At 43.0% G+C, this 21,796-nt stretch overlaps 1 protein-coding gene across 4 annotated transcripts in view; it reads right to left on the bottom strand.

Annotated features, from left to right (window-relative positions):
• LOC133421969 (vesicle-fusing ATPase) overlaps positions 1-21,796 on the bottom strand; it is a 290,608-nt gene that overhangs the window by 37,564 nt on the left and 231,248 nt on the right. For 2 of the 4 annotated variants that reach the window (XM_061711789.1, XM_061711790.1), the window contains exon 2: positions 4,034-4,051. The exons of the other annotated variants lie outside the window; for them this stretch is intronic. In XM_061711789.1, coding sequence (XP_061567773.1) covers positions 4,034-4,051 — 18 coding nt within the window. The remainder of the gene's footprint in view (positions 1-4,033; positions 4,052-21,796) is intronic. 4 annotated transcript variants of the gene reach the window in all.

Genomic DNA, 21,796 nt, shown 5'->3' with positions numbered 1-21,796 from the left:
AGAAAAATAAATGAATAAAATATCTAGCTCCCCAAATTCCCCCTAATCTAGTTGTGTTGTCTCAAAGTCTGAGCACAAACAGATTGATGGCGCTGATGAACAGCACCAACACTGCCACACTGTCAAGATGGTGCTGTCACACTGCTCCTTTTCTATTAAAACCTTTTTAAGCCAGAACAATTTGTTTGGAAATGAAAGGCACCGCAAAACGGATCTTTTGGTGATTTTTTTTACATATGGTGTGTAATGGAAACAGGGGCAGACATGGATCATGGATATAATGATCCATGACCAAGCGAACAGAGATGACACAATGGATTTGCTCGACAAAATAGCAGACAAAAACATAAATATGTGCCAACTGTGTTTTATATGGCTGTATAAAATGAGAGGCAGCAGGTATAGACAGAAACTAAGAAAACGAGCCCAGTGAAACATCACTGCAGTGTTGGTACCCAGCCACATCCCCTCCAGCCCGACCGCAGAGAGCTGACACGGCTGTATGTCACTAAAGTGGTGTTGTCCTGATAACGACATGTCACTGCTGAACTCTGCATAACCGTAACAACCTACAGACACAATGTTTGTGCCAACTGAAATTTGTTTAAAGTGATTTGATGAAGGATTCTTGGTGATGTCTGCAAAATCAGATGTTTTTCTTCAAAGTAACGAGGGAGCCCCAACGCTACACACACAGGAAGAAGGGATTCCTCTTAGGAAATTACATTTGGTTCATTTCATTGTTTCATTTCATTTCTTGAGTAGGAAATGTGATTACCTGTGATTATACATGATACATTGAAACAATAGAATGATTTCCTTCATTGCCCGCTGGTCGATATGAGCCACTTGCAGATTCCTTCTGTAGGATGTGTCTTTTTTTTAAAAATATTTTTATCCGCGATTTCTTCCCCATTCTATCACATTTATCACCTGCCTGCTGGTATTAGATATGAGCCACTTGCAAATTCATTGTATAGCATGTGTCTTAAGGTGGCAACTATTTTGGAGCAGCTGGATAAGCAAAGCAAGATAAGCAAGAAGCCAGGAAGACGAGCGCAGAGCTGGCTTCTCCTAGCTTTCCTCCATCTGCATCCCATCCAGGATATCCAGAAAGCATCTGGGTAGCCTCGGAAACTGAATCCTGTGCATCCTTACGCAGTTTATTTCAAACCAACGCCTGTGTGGCATGATCCACTTGGAATCCTTCTCAGAAATTTTTTGGATTCAGAATTTTTTTTTTTTTTATATATATATTTTTATCCCCGATTTTTTACCCATTTTACCACCCAGTGCTCCTACCTAAGTCGGTCCTGGGCATTGCCCCCTCTACCAACCCCAGGAGGCCCAACACTGAGCTAGAGTCTCCTTCTTGTCCTGAGGAGTGAGCAGGCCACTTCTTTTCACCAGACAGGGTGGGGTTTCTCTGGCCGGACGTAGCGTGTGGAAGGATCACATTATTCCGGCCAGACCCTCCTGTATAGCCCAAGACTGTTGCATGTTTTTGTGAGGATAGCTCACATCTCCGGCCGGAGAAGCTACCCAAGGGAACACGGGGAGAACATGCAAACTCCACACAGAAAGATCCTTTCTCCAACCCCACCCAGGGTGTGGGCGCTGAAGTCATGGGGGAACTTAATATGCACTTCAGCGCCCACAGCGTCCCCAGCGAGAATTGAACCTTCTTGCTGTGAGATGGCTGCACTACCTGCTGCGCCACCGTGCCCCCTGAAAGGAACACAATCTGAGCGGGAAAAAAAAATCCACATGACCAAGACAGCGGCTTCAAATGCTATCAGTCCACTGAATAGGAATGTATCATGTGTAATCAGAGCCCTGAATGGTGTGAGTAGATGAGATACTGTCTACCCGCTAGGTTTTTGTCATTATTCTTTGGGTTGATAATGGCTTTCCCAGCTACTGCTATTGAAAACGAAACTTAGGCTCAGTAGATGTTTTGTCACCATTCTACGCTCAACTACACATTTCAGACCTAACCTTAACCTAACCCTCACCCTAAACCTAACCTTAACCTAACCCTCACCCTAAACCTAACCTTAACCTAACCCTCACCCTAAACCTAACCCTCACCCTAAACCTAACCTTAACCTAACCCTCACCCTAAACCTAACCCTCACCCTAAACCTAACCTTAACCTAACCCTCACCCTAAACCTAACCTTAACCTAACCCTCACCCTAAACCTAACCCTCACCCTAAACCTAACCTTAACCTAACCCTCACCCTAAACCTAACCTTAACCTTAACCTAACCCTCACCCTAAACCTAACCTTAACCTAACCCTCACCCTAAACCTAACCTAAACCTAACCTTAACCTAACCCTAACCCTCACCCTAAACCTAACCTTAACCTAACCCTCACCCTAAACCTAACCTTAACCTAACCCTCACCCTAAACTTAACCTTAACCTAACCCTCACCCTAAACCTAACCTTAACTTAACCCTCACCCTAAACCTAACCTTAACCTTACCCTCACCCTAAACCTAACCTTAACCTAACCCTCACCCTAAACCTAACCTTAACCTAACCCTCACCCTAAACCTAACCCTAACCCTAAACCTAACCTTAACCTAACCCTCACCCTAAACCTAACCTTCACCCTAACATTCACCCTAAACCTAACTTTAACCTAACCCTCACCCTAAACCTAACCTTCACCCTAAACCTAACCTTAACCTAACCCCTCACCCTAAACCTAACCTTAACCTAACCCTCACCCTAAACCTAACCTTAACCTAACCCTCACCCTAAACCTAACCTTCACCCTAACCCTCACCCTAAACCTAACCTTAACCTTACCCTAACCCTAAACCTAACCTTAACCTAACCCTCACCCTAAACCTAACCTTCACCCTAACCTTCATCCTAAACCTAACCTTAACCTAACCCTCAACCTAAACCTAACCTTCACCCTAAACCTAACCTTAACCTAACCCTCACCCTAAACCTAACCTTAACCTAACCCTCACCCTCACCCTAAACCTAGCCCTCACCCTAAACCTAACTTTAACCTAACCCTCACCCTAAACCTAACCCTCACCCTAAACCTAACTTTAACCTAACCCTCACCCTAAACCTAACCTTAACCTAACCCTCACCCTAAACCTAACCTTAACCTAACCCTGACCCTAAACCTAACCTTAACCTAACCCTCACCCTAAACCTAACCTTAACCTAACCCTCACCCTAAACCTAACCTTAACCTAAACCCGTACCTGCCTACGTGGATGTCTGCTGTTGCTGCTTCCGCCTGCCTGCACCCCCCCCCCCCCCCCTCTGGTCATCCCGCTACTCCTTCCACATGACTGTTGTGTGCTGCTGACGCGCCCCCCCCCCCTCTGGTCATCCCGCTGCTGCTTCCACATGACTGTTGTGTGCTGCTGACGCCCCCCCCCCCCACCTCTGGTCATCCCGCTGCTGCTTCCACCTGCCTGCTGTGTGCTGTCGACGTCCCTGACTCCCCCAGTCTGGCCTTCGGCAGGAGGGTCCCCCCTTATGAGCCTGGTCCTGCTCAAGGTTTCTTCCCTCCTAAAGGGGAGTTTTTCCTTGCCACTGTTTGGCTTAAGGCTTTTCTCCCACTAAGGGAGTTTTTACCTGCCATTGTTTATATAATAATTGCTCGGGGGTTTATGTTTATGTTTATGTTTATGTTTATGTTTATGTTTATGTTCATGTTCTGGATCTCTGGAAAGCGTCTAGAGACAACATCTGTTGTATTAGACGCTATATAAATAAAATTTAATTGAATTGAATTAAACCCTGAACCCGAATTCTAACCGGTGATAAAACATCTACTGAGCCTAAGTTTCCTTTTCAATAGCAGTAGCTAAGAAAGCCATTATCAACCCAAAGAATAATGACAAAAGTCTAGCGGGTAGACAGTATCCCATCTACTCACACCATTCAGGGCTCTGATTACACATGATACATTCCTATTCAGTGGACTGATAGCATTTGAAATGGGTGACCAAGAAGGTGTCACCTGCTTTGAGATTGTGCATCCATACATACCTTGTAAAATATTACGACCTTGTAGGCACCAGCGAAGGCAAGCAGAGAGGAAGGACAGAAGACAGTGTTTGAGACGGAGAAGGGGACCAGGAGCGGAGAGCTGGGTGTGGAGGTGTGATGGCTGCACGCGGGTCAACTCAAGCTGCATTCACATGTATGGGGTCGCTCATGCCACACACATGCACAATGAGAGGAGAGATGCCTCTACATGCACACCAGAGTTTGGGAGCCTGAGCTTAATTCCTGCAATTGTTTTTCTTCAACTTCTCAAAGTATTAATGTTTGGGCTTCAAAAGACACCCCAACTCTGGTGTTACCTGTTATCCTGAAAATACAGTGTGATGGGTATCACAAAGCAGCATCTATTCCCCACAGAGGAGGCACTGCCCACCCGCCTCGCTGTGGTAATAGAGGAGCGATATGAGAGGGGAAAAAAATCGTTTTTTTTTTTTCTCTGATGTCTGAATAATCATTCTTCATGAATGAGAATGGAAATGACAACCAAATGATCAGAAATGGAAATGGGAACTTTTATCGGAAGATGCCCTTGAATTGTTAGTTTAACATTCCAATCATCAATAAACACAATTGAAAGGTTTCATCTGAGACAGGTAACTGTCGCTGCAGGCAGGGCAGCAGGTGTACGTGTTCATGTTCATGTTCCGCTCTTCTATTTCTACCATGACTATTAGGACTGCGTTGGTTTACACTGGCCGGCATGCTCACACAAGACAAAGACATCACAGCTACTACTATAATCCAGAAGAAAACAATTACCTTCTTAAAACTGTGGACATTTAAACATCATGTAGCTACACTTTGATGGAGTAGAGAAGAGCCCTGTCCTTCAAAGACCAGTGTTCAATTCAATTTCATTTATATATACCACTATATACCACAGAAGTTGTCTCTAGGATAATTTCAGCAGGATACCTTTTACGCAATACATCAGCAGTAGAACAGGACAGAAACTACAATATGATTTCACACCAGCTCTGTGCATTGTGAATGCTTGGTACCATGTTTGGCTTGAAGTGTACTCTCTGATCATAAATATGATCCACTGAAACAACAGAATGAGCATCAAAACGTCTGCAGAATTATTTGACCTTATCAACAAAGTTGATCAATAAACATGACGCTAAAGTTTTTCCAAGTTACTCCGGTATAACAACTTATTTCCAACGAAAACCACGGAGCACTGGGTCGTCACAAACCTTGTAATAGTCTCACATGCAGCACAGTGTGCTCCGTCCTCCAGGAGAATCACAGATATGTTTGCTACTGTACCTCCTCCATCCTCCCTACAGACATCCTTAAAAGGAGTCATGGTAAAGTTACCATCTTTTGTCCAATGGCAAATTCATATTCAAGACTTTTCCCTAAGCGTGGTCAAGAAATGTTTATGGTTCCTCAGAAATTAATGGATCCAGAAATTGTGCAATATGACATAAACAAAGCGCCACTGTGAATAGAGTGCATATATATATATATATATATATATATATATATATATATATATATATATATATATATATATATATATATATATATATATATATATATATATATATATATATATATATATAAACATGCCGTGTCTGTTACACTGGCATGCATACTGAAAACATTTCCAGTACACCTCCCCGAAATCAGTATGTAGTCATACAGTTTCAAAATCAGCCAGTCCTATGCACAGCCAGTCCACATCTGTCGTTTGGAAAGTGAAAACTGTGCGTATTTGTTATTTAACTAAACCTGTTTGCTGTTGCTTGTTTGGTTCAAATCCCTGCTACGTTCTCCAGCGTCTGAGAAGTGGGATTCTCTGTAATAAACTCATCTAGGCCTATATACTGTAAAATACTTTCATTCAAAAAAAACTAATACTGGCATATGAATCTCTATTTTGAAATTCTGGTTTAGTTGTCAGTGACTGACTTTATGTCATCCTCCCATAACTCATATAACTAATTTTGCTGATGGCAAAATTCATCAGTTTCTTTTATTTCTTATCCAGATACAGTTTAATTTCTTTGAAAGTGTGTTGTGTGTAAAACTACAGAACCAGAGAGCCCCGCCCCTGCTCTTGATCTAAATATTCCTCTTTTCAAAGCATCCCATTAAATTATTCATCCTGCAGTGCCTCCAGAGCTGTATCCACCCCTGACGTCTGCTCTGGGGATTGATTGGTAATACTGCGGCAAAGCCTGAGGCCAGAATATGGCAACAGAGTAGAGCATCACATCAGCCGTTACATTATGAGAGCAACACCACAATTAATCCTAAAGATGCTCAGAATTAAGGTTACCATCAGTTGTTATTAAATAGTCCATTATAACAGGGGTCGGCAACCCAAAATGTTTTAGATCCATATTGGACCAAAAACACGAAAAACAAATATGTCTGGAGCCGCAAAAAATGAAAAGTCTTGTATAAGCCTTATAATGAAGACAACACATGCTGCATGTATCTATATTAGTTATAACTGGGGGAAGATTTTCTTTTTCATTATGCAGTTCGAGAAAAAAGTTGAAATGTCGAGAAAAAAGTCAAAATTTCGAGAAAAAAGTTGAAATGTCGAGAAAAGTCGAAATTCCGAGAAAAAAGTCAAAATTTCGAGAAAAAAGTAAAAATGTCGAGATTAAAAGAAAAGGAAAAGGAAGGAAAAAGAAGAAAAAAGGAAAGAAAGAAAATGAAAAAAGAAAAAAATACGAAAAAAAGAGAAGAAAAAGAAAAAGAAGAAAAAAGAAAAAAAATACGAAAAAAAGGAAAAAAAAAAGGTCAAACATTTTTGAAAAAGCTCCAGGGAGCCACTAGGGCGGCGCTAAAGAGGGTTGCCAACCCCATGCATTATACCAATGCATTATATCATGTATGTTGTGTTGAAGGATCTCTGTCATAATGATTTAATTTATCCACATCTCACAAATCTGCCCAGGGTGGACTCCTGCAGGTGTGCGGTGCAGATCAACAGGCCTTGTCAGACGGAGGAGGTAGGAGCCTGCTGCCAGCGCTTGGGCACCAGAGTGTTATCATACTGTGGTAACTCCAAGCCCTCTGTGTTTTCCTCTGAGTTGGGCAAAACATCAGCAAAAATGGCTGCAACTAGTGGAGAAGACAGGATAACAGCCGATTATTGGCTTAAATTAAAGGCAGTTGGACTTGACAGTGACCCGTACAGTTACCCCAAGAACCAGTGGTCCATGGACATTAATATTTGGTACAGTTACCAAGAACCAGTGGTCCATGGACATTAATATTTGGTACAGTTACCAAGAACCAGTGGTCCATGGACATTAATATTTGGTACAGTTACCCCAAGAACCAGTGGTCCATGGACATTCATATTTGGTACAGTTACCAAGAACCAGTGGTCCATGGACATTAATATTTGGTACAGTTACCAAGAACCAGTGGTCCATGGACATTAATATTTGGCCGCGAATTGAGTTTCCTGATATTTATATGTACTTAATTTCTACGCCGGGGAAATACACAAAGCAAAGCTTGAAGATACAAAAGTCTTGACGCTTGGTCCGACTTCAAGGCAGGATTTGTTGGAGAAATTAAAGTGATGAGGACACCGAACTTTATGATTGACCGTTTAACGTTAGCTACCCAAAAATCCAACATTACCTGATACAAAATGGGAACCACAAATCCACGTTTCGGTGCCTGGAATCCAGTTGTTTCTGTGAATTGCAGCGATCCATTTGTTTCTCTTAAGCTTATTTTTCAGCAGTCTGTAAAACGATAACTCCGATTTCTTGCTAAATCTATGAGTACAGTCGATCCCACAACAGCTCTTTCCCATTTTAGATGTTTTCCAGTTGCTCAAACTGAAAGTTTATGCTGCCACTCAGTCTTTCTGACACTCAGTCTTTCTGACACTCAGTGGGCGTAACCCGCTGTGAAATCGCATCTGTGACGTCATGCACATTCCCTCTATATACCTGTTCCTCAATGTGAACCATCTTGTGTTTCTCAAAGGTTAAATGCACCATTATTCTGGACCAATTGGACCGTCAGGACCAACTGCAAACCCTCCGTGAAGATTCTGGACTTCCTCACCCACGGCTGGCTTCACAAAACTCTTCCTTCCTCTGCCAGGTACAGCATAACCTGTCTGCCCTCCAATTTACTTGACACTCCTCTTGGCTTTCCTCCACCTGCACTTCTCTCTGATCGCATTCATCCCTCCCTGGCGGATCTTCATCAGCTCCACGGTAAGACCTGTTATCTCCTAATCCTCTCCACAATTCTACGGCTCACCATTCCTCACCCTGTCTCCAGAGATCTCGAAAACAGCCTGACTCCAGAAAACATCGGGACCCAGCACAATCATGCATATGTTTAGAAATAAACTCCTAAAACAACCTTGTATTAATACATCTGAGGTGGCATTAAGAGCCTTTTTGGATGTGAAATCTAGTAATGGAGACCAAAACTGTTTTGGATCAGTATTTAAATGTTTATTTCTGATGCAAAGTTGCAAATTTTTATATGAAATTTGAATTTATATAAAGCAAAAGCATTTTATAAATTCACCTGATGTGGTACGAAATGATAATATACAGTAGTTAACATTTGAAGTGGATGAAAAACACGTCATGAAAGAATTTTTAACAATATCTATTATTGTGTTTGGAAAACTTTGATTAAGTGTTTTGATCCACTTCAGTTGATGATGACTGTATATAGCTAAAACCACACAGCTAACTGTTTCTGTAATAATACAAAATATTATAAATATCATTGGCAGCATGGTGGCTTAGTGGTTAGCACTGTTGCCTCACAGCAAGAAGGTCCCCGGTTCGACTCCCAGGCCCGGCAGGGGCCTTTCTGTGTGGAGTTTGCATGTTGTCCCCGTGCTTGCGTGGGTTCTCTCCGGGTACTCCGGCTTCCTCCCACAGTCCAAAAACATGCATATTAGGTTAATTGATGATTCTAAATTGCCCGTAGGTGTGAGCGTGAGTGTGATTGTGAGCATGGTTTGTGTGTCTATATGTGGCCCTGCGATGGACTGGTGACCTGTCCAGGGTGTAACCCCTGCCTCTCACCTAAAATAAGCTGGGATAGGCTCCAGCAGACCCCCGTGACCCCGCAAGGGATAAAGCGGGTAAGATAATGAAAAAAAAAAAAAATGAATTATAAATATCAGCAGATAACTATATAATTATTATTTCTATTATACATTTTACAATAGAAATAGTAAAAAAATAAATAACATACTCAATAATAAAATCCATAATTCAAGAAAAAAAAACTCTGGGGCTTTGACTATTAAAGAAAATTGGATGATAAAAGTGTAAAAAATTAGAGCCGGTAAAATCAGTAATCCAGATCAGGCAAGAAAATTGCAATCAGTACGTCTCTAAATCTAGTTCCACCTACTGACCAGTTGCCGAGTTACCACTGCTGCGCCAGCCAGCTCTCCAGCAGGCAGGCCGGGTCTTAAATCGCCTAATCTGAAAGTAACGTAGGCTTTCAGTTTTGGTCGTTCACCGTGCATTTGCATTGTTGTGTAGCTCTCTAAATATAGCTGCAGCTCAGGGCTCAGAGAGTAAAGTCCTCCATCAACACAGCCAAGGATTAACTATTACACACGCATGCACGCGCACACACACACACACACACACACACACACACACACACACACACACACACACACACACACACACACACACACACACACACACACACACACACACACACACACACACACACACACAAGCTAGCTTCATATAAGCATGTGTCCCAGATCTAATCTATGTTATTCTATTCAATCATGGATATTTAATTGAATACGTTTTTTGCCTTTAAGCCTCACTGCCAATATTACAATTACATTTTTTTTGTAATACATGTTGGCATTATTGGGCACAGATACAGTATTTTGTTTAACACAAAGGGAACAGCGTTCAAGCTCTGAGCTAGAGGTGGCTGGTATGGATGTCAAGTATAAACATCTTACAGCCTCCTTATCACACAAGTACTCAGATTAAAGTGGAAAAAGTATGATACTGGAGAGTCAAGTCCTGAATAAAGTATTCTGTTATAATAAGCACATAGTCCAAAACATGATCAAGCGGTACCAAATAATACAGCAAAATACAGCAAGGAGAAGTACCTGACCCCTTTGAAATTACAGGTTCCCTGCACTAATTTGCCGTAAAATGTGATTTCATGTTTCATCTAAAGCAGAATAATTGCAGAATAGCAGAATAAAAAAATATGTTTCAGCTGATAACACAAAACAAATATATTTTTCAAATCCTTCTTGGACATGTCCATTGAACATTCACATTGGTGGAGGAAAACTTCAGTAAACCCAAAGACTAATTACTTTAACGAAAGCTTAATGGGAGTGTACCCCTGCCTCTCGTCTGAAATTAGCTGGGATAGGCTCCAGCAGACCCCCGTGACTCTGTACAGGATAAAGTGGGTTTAGAAAATGGATGGATGGAGTTTATGGTTTGCATACCTGGAGTCCAATAACTGCAAAGAGTTTGGGGTGTGGTTTACAGCTACCTGACGACACACAAACATCCATCCATCCATCTTCTTCCGCTTATCCGTTCCTGGGTCGCGGGGCAGCAGCCTCAACAGAGATGCCCAGACTTCCTTCAACCCAGACACTTCCTCCAGCTCTTCCTCCAGCTCTTCCTCCATCTCTTCCTCCAGCTCTTCCTCCATCTCTTCCGAGGGGAGTCCCAGGCGTTCCCAGGCCAGCCGAGAGACATAGTCTCTCCAGCGTGTTCTGGGTCTTCCACAGGGTCTCCTCCCGGGGGGACATGCCTGGAACACCTCCCTAGGGAGGCGTCCAGGAGGATCCGGTACAGATGTCCAAGCCACCTCAGCTGACTCCTCTCAATGTGAAGGAGTAGCGGCTCGACTCCGAGCTCCTCCCGGGTGACCGAACTCCTCATCCTATCTCTAAGGGAGCGTCCAGCCACCCTGCGGAGGAAACTCATCTCTAAGGGAGCGTCCAGCCACCCTGCGGAGGAAACTCATCTCGGCCGCTTGTATCCGCGATCTCGTCCTTTCGGTCACTACCCAAAGTTCATGACCATAGGTGAGGGTAGGGGCGTAGATTGACCGGTAAATCGAGAGCTTCGCCTTTCGACTCAGCTCCTTCTTCACCACGACGGTCCGGTACATCGACCGCATAACTGCGGACGCTCCACTGATCCGTCTGTCAATCTCCCCCTCCATTGTTCCCTCACTCGTGAACAAGACCCCGAGATACTTGAACTCCTCCACCTGAGGCAGGACTTCTCCACCCACCTGGACTCACAAATATTTTAAGTTAATTGTTTATAAGTGGTCTATGCTAGTTTGAAGCACAAGAATACAACATCCTGTCCAAGTCTTCAGGCATCCAGCAGTCCACATTGAGACAAACTATCTAGAAATGGATACAGTTTAGTACTGTGGCTAATCAAGCGTTACCACTGGAAGTGGACGTCCAGACAGGATGAGTCCAAGGAGGCAGGATCCTCAATAACGTAGAGAAAAACCCACAACTGCATGAATCCATCACGGGAATGTCCCCGCCCATGACTCTACCGTATAGTAGTCATTAAACAGGCAGGGTTGTCTGTGACGAATGCACCAAGGAGGAATGCTTGAAGTTTGTTAAGAAGCATCTTGAACATCTACAACACTTCTCGCCAAATGATTTTTGAGTGTAGAAACAAAGAAGTCAGATTGTTTCTGGGGAATATTCAAAGCCAAAAACAGCACAGCATATAAACATCGAGACATAATGATTTGATCTTGCTTTGCTCCCTCAAGACTACACCACTTGCTTCAATCAAATGAATTCCCAAGTTCACCAAACACTCCTCCAGGGTAATGCCAGGGTGTCTGTCCACAAGCAGAAGCTACTACTACTACTACTACTACTACTACTACTACTACTACTACTACTACTACTACTACTACTACCACTACTACTACAACTACTGCTATTATTGTCATTTAGCAGACGCTTTTATCCAAAGCGACTTACATCTGAGAGAACAACACAAGCAAGAAATCATATATGAGGGTCCAGCTGGATCAGTGCTGATCAGACTGCTGAGAGTCCAATTGGACACAGGTGCTGCCATGCCAGTGCTAGAATTTTTTTAATTGTGTTAAAAGTGTTCCCTTCCCACCCAACACAACAGTCCCTTTATACAAGAAAACAACATCTTAAAAGACACCATCATACGATCATCTTTGTCATAAGTGGATTTGCATTTGCAGTCATGCAAAGAGCTGGATCTAACTAATTGTGATGAGCAAAGAAATGTACTAGATGCAGAAGTGCTCCTTAAAGACCTGAGTCTTTAGCTTGCTCTTGAGAGGAAGTACAGACTCAGCAGATCGAGAGTTTGGTAGGTCATTCCACCATCTGGGAACAATGGAGGAGAAGATTCTAGCTACTGATTTCACGCCACTTTGTGGTGAAAGCACCAGGCATGTTTCACTGGCTGAGCAGAGCTGTGGAGAGGGAGTGTAGCTCTGGATGAAGGAGTGAAGGTAGGCAGGAGCCATTTGGGTAATTGTTTGGCAGCCAAAAGCAGGGCCTTGAACTTGTTGTGCTTTGCAACTGGAAGCCAGTGCCGACAGATTAGCAGCGCAGTGACATGAGCTCTCTTGGGTTGGTTGAAGACCATACGTGCTGGTGCATTCTGGGTAATCTGCAGAGGTTTAACTGAGCACGCAGGAACGCCGGTAGGGTCTGATCTTCCTGATGTTGGAAAGAGCAAATCGGCAAGACCGGGAAACCGAGGCAACATGGTCCTTAAAGGTCAGCTGGCTGTATAATATGACACCAAGATTCCTAGAAGACGTGAGCATAAGTGTGGTGGAGTTCAGCTCCACGTTTATCTGAGGAGGTAAGGAATGACTGGCTGGACAGACAATGAGCTCAGTCTTGGACAGATTTAGCTGAAGGTGGCGGTCCTTCATCCTTGCAGAGATGTCAGAAAGACAGGCTGATATTGAGACGGCAGTGTTGCCAGGTGGGAAGGAAAGGAAGAGCTGGGTGTCATCAGCATGGCAGTGGTAGGAGAAGCCATGAGAGCTGATGATTTCACCTAGTGAAGTGGTGTATAGTGAAGAGAGAAGCGGGCCAAGCACCGATCCCTGTGGCACCCCTGTTGCCAACTCATGTGATCTGGACACTCGTCCTTGCCATGATACTCTGAAGGATCTTCCTGCGAAGTAAGACATGAGCCACAAGAGGACAGATCCTGAAATGCCAAGCTTTGAGAGTGTGTAAATGTGGTGGTAGACCGTATAAAACGCATCAGTCAAGCAGTATGAGGACTGAGGGTAGACGAGCAGATCTGGCAGCCCGTAGTGACTCAGTAACTGACAGAAGAGCAGTTTCAGTTGAGTGGCCCTGCCTATAGCCAGACGGATCGTACAGGCAGTTGTCGTGAAGGAACTGTGAGACCTGGCTGATGATGGCCCGTTCTAGAATTTTAGACATGAACGGGAGCAGTGAGACCGGCCGGTAGTTTTCAACCTGGGCAGGGTTGAGTGTGGGTTTTTTCAGCAGCGGAGTGACCCGAGATTGTTTGTAGGCAGAGGGAAAGACACCAGATTTAAGAGAGGAGTATAATAATGTGGATTATTGCAGCTTTGATTGTAGGTGAAATGTTCTGCAGGATGTCTGTAGGAACAGGATCAAGAGGACAGGTCGTTGGTTTTGAGCTGACAAGTAGTTTAGAGACTTCATCCTCATTTAGAGACCAGAAGGACCAGAGAGAGGCACCAGTAGCCGGTTGGAGTGGGCTGAGACGGTCAGGCTCAGAGAATTGGTTACTGATAGTAGCAACCTTTTCAGTAAGGTAAGACGCAAACGTTTCTGCAGTCAACCGGGTGGGTAGTTGAGCAGGTGGTGGAGAGAGAAGAGCGTTAAACGCCATGAACAGTTGTGTGGTGTTGGGAGCATTTTTGGATTTTGTTCTCGTAAAAGGTTACCTTGATCCCTTTTTGGGGTTAGGTAGCGGTAGCGGTAGCTTAGCTCAGACTGCGATCAGATCTCAAGATTTGGGTCGATTGCTGTTCGTGTTTTGGTCGGCTCCATGTCGGTTTTGTCGGTTTTGTGTTTTGTTTGTAGTTTTTTGTTGCAGATTTCCAGTGCTTGACGTGTGTCTCCGTGTGTTCCTGCTTCCTGGATTGGCAGTGGATGTCGTCACATCCACTGCAGAAAACCAGTAGGTTCCAAAAAGCTTCACAAACATTTTCCTTCTTCCTTCTGTGCCATTGTAAATGTGAATTAAGGTGCAGGCTAAAAAAGACGCAGGGAAATGAGAGAAATCCACAAAAGGACAGGCTGGCCAACAGGAGGAAGGCAGGAGTTATTGGTGCTTCTAGTCTCAGGTTGCAAGATGCAGCTTTTTCATTAAAAAGACAAAAAAACAAGAAAAATGAACCCAAAAAAAGGCTTTTTTAAGCCCTCTGCCCTGGAACCAGAGCTTGGTGAAGATAGGCCGATAACAGGCTATTCTGAGCAGCTGGTGGAATAACTACAGGAAAATGATGAGGGAAATATACTGCTCCCTTCATTACAGAGCAGAACGAGACCACGGAAATGCAAAAACTTAGAGCTGCCAGCTCCTGCAACCTCCTGCATTTGTTCCATCACATCAGACAATGTTTTCCTTTGCCCCCCTCCCTGACTGTAACATAGAAAGCATGCAGTCGGCAGTTACTGATTTTGACTCAACTAAATTTAAGACTGTCCTTGAACACACCCACACATTATTACCGGAAACAAGTGCAGCATGAGAAAGAATTTCATTTCATACACGAAACCTGCGAGGGTTAAGTTCATACTGTCTCCTAGATGAAGAACCAGCACGCCTGAAGAATCTGCTGCCGTAGATAAAAATCTAATTCGTACTTAGTGGGTACTGAGTTTTCTGAGGATGGAATGAGGAGGAGTTATGTGGCAGACATGGAAGATAATATGATCTTTTAGCAATCACAAAATGTTGCATAAAACATCACTAATCGGTTTCTAACAGTATATGCTGTGAAAAATAACAACAAACATCTGTGGTCTGTAAAAAGCACATTTTAAGTCTGTAATTATTAAATATTTCTCCTGAAATATTAAGGAGATGACTTATTGGCTCATATTTCCATAGTTCAGGCTCAGTTTAGTTAAATACATTTCCTCCAGCTGGTCTGGCACACGAACTGGCCTCACTCTGCTCATTTAACCCTAACTTACTGAAGTAAACCTGTCTGGCTCTCATGTGCCTCCTCCTCATCGTTTTCCTCTCCTCCAACGCGTGGCCAACGCAGCTTTGCAGCAGCAGGTGGAGATGCAACATTTGCACTTCAGCTTTGATTTCATGGCAAATGTAACGCACATCAGTAGGAACGGCTTCTTTGAAATCTGTTTAGCAATAAATTCATGAACTGTATATTCTGTGAGCTGTCCTTGGTTATTGGTTAACTCCATGACATTTTGTAATGTGTGATTACCTCGTTGAGAGGAGACCAGAGAAGATGAGCGATTCACCACAATCCGGGACAACATCAGTCTATACAGAATTAGATATTATTTATGCAGTTATTAAGTAATCAATGGCAGGTAAAAAACTCCGCTAGTGGGAGAAAAGCATTAAACCAAACAGTGGCAGGTAAAAACTCCCTTAGGAGGGAAGAAACCTGCACCAGCTCCTGCTGAATAGGAGCTGGGCAGAGCAGGAAGAGAGAGATAGGAAAGAGAAGATGAAGAACAGAGAAAGAAGGGACACAGATAAAATGGCTAACTGGTGCACTACAGGGATGACTATATAAACAGGTATAGACAGCAGATATTGAGGTGGTCACAGACATATATATGTATATATGTATAAAATAAATAATATGTTTGGATTTTGGTCTATAAAATGGTGATACATTTTGAATAATGTTGATTACTGATCCCCAAAGCCCAAGAAAACATCCTCAAATGTCTTATTCTTATACAAACCCACAGTCCACAATCACAAAACATTCAATTTACTGTCACAGACTGTCAAAAAAGATAATTTCTTGTATTGATGAGAGCATGTTGCAGATGGAGCTGGTTGATCCGGAGGCCTCATTTGCTTTAAAACAGGAGTTGCAGTCTGAGGGTGCAGTGGACTTTTGGTCTAAACATGTTAACCAGTATCAGTCCCCCACAATCAGGAAAACTGCACTGCTAATATTGACAATGTTTGGATCAACCTACAGCCGTGACTCCAGCTTTTCTCATATGAATAGCATCAAGACAATAGAGATGCACCGATCGGGATCGGGCCGATAATGCCCATATCGGTTTTGACCGGGAACGGAAAATAATAGTTCAGAGCGGGCCGATCTGATGACGTTTTCTACAATAAACGCCGCCCGCGCGTGCGTTCCCACATCTCAGATGGAGCTGTCCCGAGGGGGCGTGGCCGGACAAAACATCAAGCTGAAAATGCCGTAGCCGGTGTGGAAGTTCTACCATGTATCCGAAAAGGACAACAAATTTTCAATTTGCAAGGTGTGTGTGAAGGGGGTATCCCGAGGGGGAACTTTAGAAAATAATTTTAATACGACGAACATGATAAGGCATTTGAGAGTTGCTCACAGCACGGAATAAACCGAGTTTTCTAAGTTGGCTGCCGCTAAGCCAGAGACAGACAAAGAGCGTGCAGCAACGCCGCTAACTCAGTTGACTGTAAAGGAGACATTTAAACTGCAGCAACCCTACAGCAACGACAGCAAGAAAAAGAAATAAATAAATAATAAGGTAATGAAATCAATATGCCTTGACCACCAGCCACTTTTTATTGTTGAAGATGTTGGATTCAAGCGCCTCGTTAACTGCTTGGATCCGTGGTACGTGCTCCCGAGTCGTAAATATTTTACCAACCAATGCCTGCCGAGCTGTACCACACAATTTACAGCCACATCCAAAACCTTGTGCAGGACGACAAGATCAAGGTCAATCGGCTTCACGGGTGACACTTGGAGCTCTAGTGTGAGTGCCATGTCTATGCTGAGTCTAACTGCTCAGTTTATCAATGAAAAGAGAGTTGTGCTTCACTCACAAGAGTGTCCTGGATCACACATGGCGGATGCTATCGCTAAAGCGTTCCCCAATGTTCCAAGCTTGGGGGATCCCAAAACGAAAAGTGCACGTTATCCTACGGGATAATACCAGTAACATGGCGAAGGCTATGAGGGAAGCTTCTTTACCAAGCCTACCGTACATGGTGCACACGCTCCAGCTCGCTGTCAACCAGGGCGTCTTGGCACAGCGGGCAGTCATTGATGTCATCACAGCTGGACGACGCATCGTTGGACATTTTAAATATTCTCCACTTGCTTACTCCAGGTTATACGACATCCAGAAGGAAAGTAACCCCCACCACCTCAAACGGCTACAGCAGGATGTCCCCACCCGGTGGAATAGCACGGTTATGATGCTGAAAAGTTTAATTGAACAGAAACGTGGCCTATGCAATTATGCAGCTGATTTTGATCTGCCTAACATTTTCACCGCTGTTCATTGGAAACTGATAGAAAATCAAATTTCACTGCTTGACCCCTTTGACAAGCTGACACACAAAATAAGCGAGTCAACTGCATCGGCTGCAGATGTAATACCCTCCATCAAAGCCTTGACTCGTCTTCTGGAGAAAACACAAGAGACCGACCGTGGTGTAAAAACCGTCAAAGCCACACTCTTGGAATCTGTGAAGAAGAGATTCAAGGACATTGAAAATGAACCTCCGTACACGACTGCAACACTCCTTGATCCAAGGTGAGAATAACTTTACATTCTTCTGTGTTTGTGTGTATGTGACAGAGAGATCATTATGATTATCTAGCTTTGATTGATAAAGGGGGTTATGCTTAAAGATAACGTTAAACTATAGCTATGTGTTTTTCTATACTGTAGCGTAGGAAGATTTGCATTTCCTTCAAATTCGATTTAAAAATAAGAAATTAATACATGTTTGGACTGTGTTATGAGGCCAGCTAAGCCCATGACTAGTCAAAACACAAGTTAGGCATGACATATGAAATTCATCATGATACATTAATGTTAAGTTTTGTCTTTTGTTTCCTTCTAATGGTATAAAAGGTATAAAGACAGGTTTTTCAACACTGCACTCAAGCCGCAGATACAAAGGCAGCTCTCTGACGACGTCCTGGGCCAGGCCACTGCAGGGGAGCAACAGGCTGATGAGGATAGTTCTGCAGCCAGCAGCTCCAAGCCTCCACGGAAAGTACCACGGAGCAGCCTGCATGCTATGTATACTGAGCAGATTGCTCTATACCTGTCAGAACCACTTATCACAGATATTCAGCCACTTGATTTTTGGAAGGCCAATGAAGGCCGCTTTCCTGCTCTAGCACAAGCAGCACGATCATATCTCTGTTCACCCTGCACAAGCGTAGATAGCGAGCGTCTTTTCAGTACAGCAGGACTTATTATGGATGAGAAGAGGAGCAGGTTAAAGGGGACCTATTATGAAAAACAGGTTTTTTCTTGCTTTAACATATATAAAGTGGTCTCCCCTCAGCCTGCCAACTCAGAGAAGGAGGAAAGCAACCAAATTCTGCAGTGTCTGTACAGCCGCCCGGATGAGCCGTCCAGTGTGATGTGGATCTACGAGCCAATAAGAATCTGCTCCCGTCGTTACGTAACGACAGGAGCAGATTTCCATAGGTCGGCCACCGCTGCTGAAACCACGCCCACAACTATCTCTGCTGGCTGGAGCTCCACCATTGTTTAGAAGCGGTGGCTGTTTCCACAGCGAGGGGACAGTTAAGATGAGGTTTTGCATAGACACATACCCTCATAAAAGGATCAGTTCCAACAGTACGGACCCGGCAACTGCACACGAGTCAGCGGTAAGTGGCGTTAATTTTTTATGTTATTTATATTTGTTTACAAGTATGATCTTTGCATGGGCTAAGTATTTAGCTCAGCTCCGGTGTTACTCCGTGTTACGGAGCTCTATTAGTACCGTAATACATTTTTCTTCTGTTTATGGTTTCAGATCTTCCAAGCACCTGAAGCTGTTCAACGACACCTTCAGAAGACGCACGGTCCTTCCTTGAGCCAGCAATAGTGCATACATGTTATTTATATACAACGTATGTTCTTTTATTTTTTTCAACAATAAAGTTGCCGTTTGTGAACATTCAGTGTTGTGATTTCTTTACAGTTAACATGATTCATTTGTCTTGTAACATAAGAAATGAAATTATGAGGAATCGGAGTAAATAACTGTGGTGTAACTGTTTAGAATTCAATTAAATCTTCCTGTGTGAATTATTGTGAAGACGAGGAGACCCGTTCCCTCTTCAGGGAACTAAAGGCTGATTTATGGTTCCGCGTTGCACCAACACAGAGCCTACGGCGTAGGGTACAAGTCGATTTAACACAGAACCGTAAATCAGGCTTTAAGATCCGTTTACACCGTGTAACTGCATGAGAGCGTCCGACTAGTCACACGTCGAGCTGCGTGACATCGGACGCTCTCTGCCCACACTGAAACCGTTAAACTCGGGGCCAGTTAGGACAGTCCAATAGAAAATAAAGCAATGGAATTGATTTTGTCGCCTAAGCTTGCTCGCATGGGACACGCTTTGTGTACGGAGCCTTCTCTTCTGCCAGGGAGGCTTTGTTCCCTCCCCTGCTACAAGTCATTCAGGCAGCCAATCAGCGCAGAGCCTCATTATCATAGCCCCGCCCCCTCAGAATCCCTCATAGATAAGGAGGTTAGAAGCGGGAAAACTAGAGACGAGAAAATAAGCTTTTGATTGTTTTTAAGACATTCAAGGCCTGTTTAAAATATACATTAAATGCCATATAGGTCTCCTTTGACTGCAAAAAATGCAGGGATGCTTATATTTAGCAAAGCCAATCTGCCATTCATGCTGGTTAACCAGAAGTAAGCTTTTGAGTATCTTTAAAAGCTCCAGTAAAAATGAGAGTGATATAGCCAGGCCTACGGATTGAGCTATTATGTTTATTTATTTATTTTATTTATACTTTTGTATTTTACTGTGCAGGGCACAGAAACTACCTCAGCTGAAACAGATATGCATCAATAGTTTTTTTTGTTTGATTACTGCTAATGCTGTGAAATTTTTTTTTTGCACACTATTGTTTATCTCTTACATGCAGACACACTGCCTTTTATTATATATTTTGGCTATAGCCTGTTTATGTTGCAATTTGAGTTTATTTTTTGAAAGGAAAGCTACAATATAAGCTTAAAGTTGTATGTCCAAGAGAGTGTCTCTAGAGAAAAAATTGCAGTTGCACATGTATTTTTTTGATGACATATTTATTTTTATGTTTTGCTTGTAGCTACACTCCAAATTGTGTCTAAGAAAGAGCTTCTAGACAGAATGAAATGTTTATTATGTTGCGTGGTGTGGATATAATTTATTTTTATTTAAAGATTTAAGTCCTTTTTCTACAGGAAAACTCAGGTTTCAACTCTAAGAGAGTGAAATGTTTGCTGTTGTCTGTGTTAGTGTATTGCACATGTTGTGTGTTGCACACACATTTAATGCCACTACTAAGCTAATAAGTTACACTAACTATGTAAGCTGAGTCCAAGTTGTCTCTAAAGAGTGAAATATTGCACATTTCTTTTGAATGATGTTGAAATAGCAAAATCAAGTGAGTAGGTTTAAAATGCACTGTTTGAGGCATGTAATGCATGTTAGTGAAATGTAAAGACTATATGTTTATAACGATTCAAACACCCGCTTCAGAACTTGGTACTTTCCTCCTGATGAAATTAAATTAAATTAAATAATCGAACAATCAGATTTTACTCGAGCCAGGCCGCATTGACTAATAAATCGAGAGATTTATTAGTATTAGAGCCCTAGTATCCAGTAAAATTCAGGCGAGTGAGGTTTAGCACATAAAAAAGGTCCAGTGTTTTATTTCCTCTGGTGCTGCAGGTTGGCAGGTTGCTGGCTGAAGGCTGGCAGTGTGGATGAAGGAGAGGCAGGATTGAAGTCATCAGTAATTAGGTGGAGGCATGTGGGTGCTGTGTTTGCAGCCTGCTTACACTGGAGTGTAGGACATCGCGGGCTGAGTCGGCATTAGCAGAAGGAGGGGACATACGCAGCTATCGCAATAGAGGGTTTGCATTGACGTCCAAAAATACCAAAAGTTGTAATGTAATGATGAAAAAAAAATCGATCTTTAGACATATGAATCGATTTTTAGGAATTAATATGAGAGTCAATTTAGAATCAGAAAATAGATTTTTTCAACACAGGCTTATACTTTTCTAACAGATCAGGCCATGACAATATAATACAATACCTCATTGATGGATGGACATCTGATAGAAAAGGACCATATTTCTGAACTTCCATGTTACCTCACCAATCAATATAATAAACATATTATTATCATCCTTTCCTGGTTACACTTTTCTCTTTTATTATTATTATTATCTCTTGCTGTCAGTTTGTGTAACTGTTAGCGTTGTCCTAACTGCTTCTGACAAGCTGCAGGATGCCCAGTAACAGTATGTGAGAGTGTGTGTGTGTGTGTGTGTGTGTGTGTGTGTGTGTGTGTGTGTGTGTGTGTGTGTGTGTGTGTGTGTGTGTGTGTGTGTGTGTGTGGTTGTGTGTGTGTGTGTGTGTGCACTAACCACTGGGAAGGGTGGACCCCATAAATGAGAAAAAAACTGGTGGGCCCCCTGAGGGACAAATACAAGAATCTGCGTGTGTGTGTGTGTGTGT

The sequence above is a fragment of the Cololabis saira genome, chromosome 21 (genome assembly GCF_033807715.1).
Source record: "Cololabis saira isolate AMF1-May2022 chromosome 21, fColSai1.1, whole genome shotgun sequence".
NCBI classification, from domain to species: Eukaryota; Metazoa; Chordata; class Actinopteri; order Beloniformes; family Belonidae; genus Cololabis; species Cololabis saira.
Note: the sequence above shows the minus strand (reverse complement) of the source record. Positions and strands in the feature narration are given on the sequence as shown.